At 38.2% G+C, this 7,863-nt stretch overlaps 1 protein-coding gene across 2 annotated transcripts in view; it reads left to right on the forward strand.

The window, feature by feature from the left end:
* The window catches only part of scube1 (signal peptide, CUB domain, EGF-like 1), a 96,624-nt gene extending 94,097 nt beyond the window's left edge, over positions 1-2,527 (forward strand). For both annotated transcript variants that reach the window (XM_017494655.2, XM_017494656.2), the window contains one exon: positions 413-2,527. In XM_017494655.2, the coding sequence (XP_017350144.1) occupies positions 413-565 (153 nt within the window). In that variant the 3' untranslated portion in view covers positions 566-2,527. The remainder of the gene's footprint in view (positions 1-412) is intronic.
* The last annotated feature ends 5,336 nt before the right edge of the window (positions 2,528-7,863 follow it).

The raw sequence follows: 7,863 nt of genomic DNA on the forward strand, positions 1-7,863 counted from the left end.
AAATAATCAACAATGGAGTCGGTGTGATGAAGAGTTACTGGTGCCACTCCGAAGTTGATTATTTTCCCATACCAGCACGTCCTGAAGTGTTTTATTCATCTTATACCACAGCAATTTGCCAAAAAGTTCTATTTTTATTTAACTTAGAATGGCACATCAAATTTTTGCATTTATAGTAACATTTAATGTTGTGGAACATCCCTAAAGAGGTTAATCAGCTATGTTATAGCAGCTATAACCCCTCATTCCCTCACCAGATTCTTTAGTTAGTGTAAAGCTGTGGCTTGAAATTGTCAGAGCTGCTGTTATTTAAAAAACTGAATCACCACCTTCTGACCAATCTGATTTGAGAATAGCATGCTTGTGTAGGTTTAATAGGTTTGGGTTTAAACTCTGTTTCTCTTTTTTTCAGGATAAGAAGCTGATTAAGGCTCTGTTTGACGTCCTGGCTCACCCTCATAACTATTTCAAGTACACAGTTCAGGAGTCCAAAGAGATGTTCCCTCGCTCCTTCATCAAGCTTCTACGCTCCAAAGTCACCAGGTTTCTACGGCCTTACAAATAGAAACCTGCAGCGCTGCTCTTTCCTTCCCCAACTCCTCGTCTTCTCCTCATCTCCTTTCACACACCTCCGTTTCCCCTTCATTCGGCTGATTTTCTCTGTCTGCGTCCCTCTGGAGTGTTTCCACTCGCTAGCTAAATCCCAGAATGCCTCACTGCAACACAAAGTGGAGGTCTGGTCTTCCTCCTACCTCTTCTCTGGAGTCTCACTTTTATATTTCCTTTATAAGCCTATTTTTTGTTGTTGTTCCATTGTTTATATTTTGCTTTGGGATTTTTTAAAAATGCTTTTGAATATTTATATGTGCTACAACTCGCAGAGACCCAATTTTCCCAGATGTTTAATATCTCTATATTTGTATATGTATGTACGTATGCATGTGTATTTGCGTATGTGTGTTACACCTGTGCCCTGCAGGCGTACATTCATACAAACATATTGTTAGTATGAAAAAAAAATTCGTTCATGCCCCAGACATGCACAAGATTGCGTTTAGAAATGACTGGTGTGCACTTAATTTTATTTTATTTTATTTCCAAAAACAAAATAGTCTCAGTATGGCGAATGGAATTAGTTTATGAACATGGACTAAAGGTGAACAACAGTGTTTGAACAAAGAGAAATAGATGATTTAAAAACCATGTATAACAAGATAAAGACTACCTGCTGGTAACATTGGGTTACTATAGAGTTACACTTTTGTTTTGTAACTAATATTTGGAACTTTAATTGCACTTGAATTTTATATTGTAAACTTTAGAGAAAAAAAATTGTTACTTTTTTTTTTTTCCTTATGTTTGTGTTGTATAGAAATGTTTTACATTTGGTTGTCCTGATTGCTCCTCTCACCTGGCTGAAATGGGATTTAAAAAAGTCTCACCTCTTCGGAATGCCAAAAAGCAGTTAAGCCTATATTAACCCCTTAAAGTCCCAGCTTATTATTTAGTCATTACTCTTATAGTACATTATACGGCCAGTTTTGTTGTCTTGGACTCGTTGCATCGCCGGGACTCATGCTCGCGATCACCGGACGGTAGGGTGAACGCCTTTCTGTTGTGCCACTCAGGAGCCCAGGGAAAGACTGTTTATAGTTGCTATAACGTAAGTGATAACAGGAATTAACTTGCCTTGTGGACGTTCCACAACATTCAACATCACTATGAATAGATAAAAAGTACAATGTATAGTTTTTTTAACAAAAAAAAAAATTGTGTTAGTGTTGGCCAATTGCTGTGGTATAAGAGGAATGAAACACTTCAGAAGGTGCTGTTATTGGAAAAGAATCAACTTTATTTGGTTGTAACAGTAACTTCGCTTTACGCCAGGTCGCGTCACACCACCCTGTTGTTGATTATTATCCTTTAACCACAATTTGTTTCATATTATTATTATTATTATAAAGGGTTTTTCTTAATTTTCTTAAATTCTTAATTCAGTAACTACAGTAACTAAGGCCAGTAGGAAAGGTGTATAGTTGAGGAATGGAATTCTGGGACTTTAAGGGGTTTATTATATGAACCGAATTGGACTTTTGTTTGAAACTTGTTGATCATATATAGTAAATGCATATTAGTAACGTTTGCGTGCTGTGCACATGGTAGAAAGCACAAAACAGCTCTCATTTTAGACATAACCTTTACAGCGCTTGAAGTCATACTGTAACACATCCATTTCAGTGGCATATGAAGTGTTCAATTTAAGGAATGTTAGCTTTAACTTTATGAATGTATCATGAGGGAGGTCATGTGGGTTTTTGGTTGAATAAGAGAAGATTATTTTCTGCTGACTGGTGAATATTTTGTATAAAATGGCTCTGTATGTGTGTCTAGGTTTCTCAGTAAGGTCAGTGGGGTTCGTACACATCATGTTCATCATTGAAATTGGGCAGATTATAAATGTGCTTAAATACGTAGACTCTGAGTTGTAACACTGTTCTCTACATGCAATACATGGATTTTTACCCTAGTTTCTCTCGCTTTATTCCCAATTTCTACTAACCTGAAAGCTACTAACCTGGAAGAATGAAACCTCTGAAACAAGTCACCACATCTTCTTGAACCTCTGCTTGTGTAACATGATAGGATTGATCAATGTTTCTCAATGCTGGTGCTGGAGTAGTTCCATCCTAAACACTTTGGTGTTTTCTCTTCTCTAATCAGTCCATACAGAATTTCGAGTTTTTTTGTGATCCAAAAATGCTTGATTTTGCAGCTTTTTTCAAAATTGCAATTGCAGGAAATTGTTCTGCAGGTCCTTCACAGTGATGTGTGTTGGTAAGTGAGACCGTATAGCTGTAGTCATGTTCGACGCAGATGAATCGAAGAAGGCGTGTGTGTTATGATGACATCACATGATGTGTCTTGGCCCGAATCCACAGAAAATCTGCAGTAATTTTGAAAAATTGCAAGCTCCTCAGAATATTGCAGAGTTTGCTTGATTTTGCTCTAATTTCTGCGATCAGGAAATCCTGGAGGGACTGATTAATTCACCTATACTGGCTTGTTAATTAGCTAATATTGAATCGGGTGAGATTGGAGCAGGAAAAACAACAAAATGTGTAGTGCGGTAGTACCTCATGAGCAGGATTGAGAAACACAGGAAGAGTTGAAGAGTTGAATGGAAGAGTTGAGTTGCTTGGAGGTGAGCAGTGTTCATAACAACCAAAAACTCGGTTCTTTTGAATTCCCTGAGCAAACTCTGAACATTTCCACAATTTCAGCTGTATAAAACTCGGCAGTCACCGTAAGCTAGCGTTGTTTAGCTTGGTGCAGGTTTTTGGTTAGCACTTTATTAAATTTACAACTGTACATCAGATGGAGGCTATGGTGATTTGGCTATTTAACGTTTGACATTTGGAGAGCACTAATGTGAGCCTGTGATTGGCTGGTACTCTTCTGATCTGCATTTCTCCCACACAGAAGACAAAGCCAACGATGCTCCACTGGTCAATTTTGGGTTCTGTCTAAATGTCCCAGTCAAAGCATTTTTTAGTCAAAGTCCCTTGAAAGCCTTCTACAATACCCCCAATGTGATCTCAAAGGTCTACAACATTGTCCACAAAGAGCCAGTGTAGGTGCAGATTTTCATCCCAAAAATATTGATGAATGAATCTAATCTTGGTTGTTAATCAGGGTTGTTTCTGAACATTTGTGGGATGTGAGTGACAGCTTACCTACTCAGAGGCCCTCATCCAACACCAATCATATTATTTTATATGCAAGAATGAACAGAATTAATACGTCATTATTTTGGATGAGTCAGCAGGCTACTGCTGTCATAGTCAGTAGTAATGGGCTAGCACCTTAACGCGTTTTAGCCTAACACTTACAACAGATACTAATTAGCTAGCTAGCTGGTTGGCTGCTAACTTTTTCAAGCACAAGTAAACAAATGACCTAAATCTAATTATATAGCATTGTTGTTTTTTTTTGTTGTTGTTGTTGTTGTTTTTTGTTTTTTAACAGTGGTTTGGAAAAAATTTCTCATATTCTACTTTTTTCTTCTCTGCACTTTTTTCTTTTTGCCCCACTGCTTTGGGATCTTCTCACATTAGTTAGGTTAGATACCAAATTGACTTAGATAAGTTGCAGTTTCTGCTCTTTTCACACCATAAGGGAGCCTCCTTTCACCAGGTGATAGTAAATGTTTTTTTTTTTTTTTTTTACGTTTATTTAAAAAATTTACGGAGCCCCCTGGTGGTCCGAGTGCGATAAGAAACTGCTTATACCACTTATATCAAATGTATCAAACACAAGGCCCCGGGGCCAAATCCAGCCCGCAGCCTCATTTCATTTGGCCTGTATGAACTGTATGAAAAAATAGTAGTGAAACGGCCTGCAGCAGGCCTACACTACTACTCAACATTTTCACACAATCCAGAATTCACAGCAGCTCCGTAGTGCAGCGACCACAATTGTACAGCACGTGAGAACACACCTCACGCTGCTGTACTAAAACTGCAGAGTGGGACATTTTTCTCCCCCACTTTTTTATTTCCAATCAACTATCCATAAAGTGGTGTGTATACTTGCACTCAGGTTTTTACCGCGCCTGGCTTGACTGTGGTCTGAAATACGGGTTCAAATAAACTACTCTGTGCTGCACTTGATGTAAATTGCACTCGCATCTAACAATGATTCGGAAGCAGGTCGTGTTGTGCTGGGGGTGACATAACAAAGAAACTCATTTCACTGGCATGAGGAAATATACCAAATAAAATCATTGTTTTTCTGATCTGTATAATTCAACCGGGAAGTGTGAGGTGCTCGTGCATTTCAGGTGGATGTCAGACAGCAGTAGGAGCGGTGATGATGTGAATTTGTTATTGAATCATTTAAGGCACAACCAAACAATCTTTCCATATTAATAATGTTTCCATAAAATACCTTTATAACAGTTCCACTGAAAATGATTCACAGAACATGTTGATAATAGAGGAGAATTACATCTTATATTATAAATCCTGATCTTCTTTTGTTTTGCAGTAAACTCCAGTAGGCTACTTCACCAGCTGTCACCTCCATATCGTTGTTCTTATAGTGTAGCTATCTGGCTAGTGACTTTCAATTTGAAAAACACATCATATATATATATATATATATATATAATATATATCCTACCCATCCATTTTCTAGACCACTTATCCTACAGTACGGGGGGCCTGGGCTCAGACTTCAGGACCTCAGTATACATATACGTGTGTGCGCATGTGTCTGACAAGACAAGGATCTGAAGCTTAAGGCTGCTTGATTTATATTAGCACTTACACACAGTACTTATTCAGTTTTTCACCTGAATTATATTACATTTCATTACAGCATTTGGCAGACGCACTTATCAAAAGCAACTTACAGTTATCTCATTTATACATCTGAGCAGTTGAGGGTTAAGGGCCTTGCTCAAGGGCCCAATAGTGACAGCTTGTCAGTGCTGGGATTCGAACTCATAACCTTCCTATCATAAGTCCCACGTCTTAAACGCTGAGCTACCATATGAATATAAATAGAAAGGACACATATAAAACTAAAGTCTTGTGTTAGACACTCTATATATTTAAAATAAAGTTGGTCTTGCATGCAAATTGTTTGCCTACTGCAATAATACTGGGCCGGCTGTGGCTCAGGTGGTAGAGCGGGTTGTCCACTAATCGTAGGGTTGATGGTTCATATATGACTCCATATGACTCCACATGCTGAAGTGTCCACTGTCCAAGTTGCTCCCGAAGGCAAGTTAGCATCTTGCATGGCAGCTCTGCTACCATTGATGTGTGTGTGTGTGTGTGTGTGTGTGTGTGTGTGTGAATGAGAACCAGTGCAAAGCGCTTTGTAGTACTGCTAAGGTTAAAAAAGCGTTATATAAGTGCAGACCATTTACCATATACCATAATGTATATATATATATATATTCCTTCAGAAAACAATATGGGAGTTTATGTAAAAGAATGAACACAGTTGTAAACACAAAGCCATTTCATGTACAGTTTAACAAAATGGTTTCTTTGCTTTGTGAACTACCCCCTGACTGTTCTTGTTTGGGGTTTTTTTGTTTGTTTGTTTGTTTGTGTGTGTGTGTGTGTGTGTGTTTATTTACAGTTTTGTTGGATACTTTATTTGCTGGTAACATCCTCTGTCATGTTACTGGGAAATACACAACACAGCAGTGAAACTCATTCCTGGTCCTGGAGTCTAAGAACACGGCGTTCGTGGACGTCTTGTGGGATGTTCTTCTCGGTCGGTCTGCGACACTTCCAGTCTTTTTGAATTTGCTAATAAGTTAACAAATAAACCAGTGTCATGTTGTGTTGTGTTGTGCTCGCCATGTTTCCTGTTATAGTCCATTGCAACCTTGCGACAGCTTTCCCATCCAGCCATGAGAATGATTTCAATACGTTCTCCTTGTCACAAAGGTGTTGTTAAAGGCGATCTGAAGAAAAAAAAAAAAAGTCATATAAACTAATTATGGAAAATTTTGGAAGACATTTTGCTAAAAAGTGTTCAGTTCCCCTGTGTATGGAGACTTTTGGGACACCCTGTATAGTAACAGAACAGTCACAGGCACTCGTGTTGCAGATGACGTACATAATCTAAGACGTAATAAACAGCTTTAAGGACGTCTTATTTAACAAAGAAAGATGTTTCATTTTTTATGGTGAAGTTTCCACGTTTACTTATTGAAGGAATCTAACAGAAACGTTATAGTTTCTATAGTAACAGTCAGTAACTTTTACTCCATGGTAAAGTCTTCAGGACTGAGGAACATGAGGATCATGAAAGAGGCTAGTGAGGGAGTGACTGTTTAGACCCGATAACACCTGACGACGTTAAATGTAACTGTAAACGGATTAAAAAAATAAAGCATGTTGCGTTAATTTTTAATAAACCAAAAAATATTAGCATGGGTGTAAGTAAACTGCATTGGTACATGGGGAAGAAAACACTTTTCCAGATGTGCTGTTCTAGAAAAATAAACAACGGGCTGTGTCATTTAAATGCTTTAGCGCTGTGGTTTAAATGACTTACTCGTTTAGATTTTGGGACGCACAAGCAAGTATGTTTATTAGCAAATATTTGCTGGAGTGGGCGAGATTTGTTTAGAATTCCTTTGGATGCTGACAAGCATGGAGTTTAAAAACCTGTCCCACACACATCTGTAACTCCAGACCCCAGGAAATGAGAATCATTGTCCTAGACACAACATATCCACACATACGGATGAATCTAAAATTCTTGTTCATGTGCACACACACACACACACACACACACACATACGAATGAATCTAATATTGTTATTCATGTGCACAAACACACACACACATACACACACAATGTAAGCTTTATGATTACCGATATGTAAATGATGTACAATTTGTTTTTGTTTGTTTGTTTAAAGTTAATATTTACCTTGTCGGAAGAAATGGATCTACAGTGGAGAGAGGCAGTCTCAGGGCTGTTCATTGTGTTGTGAAGAAAAAAGAAAAGAAAGCATTTGAGACTGTTCCAGAGGTCTGGATGTGTTTGTGCTCTCAGTGGTGTGCTGCTGTGTTGATGAGAAAGATTCAACAAAGTCAATGCAACCCCACGACTCAGATGAAAAGTGTGTCGGAGGGAAGAACAACCTTGTTAAAAGCTCATTTTAATAATAAATCATACAAACCACAAGCTGTGTGTGTGTGTGTGTGTGTGTGTTTGTGTGTGTGTGTGTGTGTGTGTGTTTGTGTGTGTCTGTGTCTTACACTGTACTTCCTCATCGTGAAGGATGAACAACAACAACAACAACAACAACAACAACAATAATAATAATAA

This window comes from Ictalurus punctatus, chromosome 19 (assembly GCF_001660625.3).
Source record: "Ictalurus punctatus breed USDA103 chromosome 19, Coco_2.0, whole genome shotgun sequence".
In the NCBI taxonomy this organism is placed as follows: domain Eukaryota; kingdom Metazoa; phylum Chordata; class Actinopteri; order Siluriformes; family Ictaluridae; genus Ictalurus; species Ictalurus punctatus.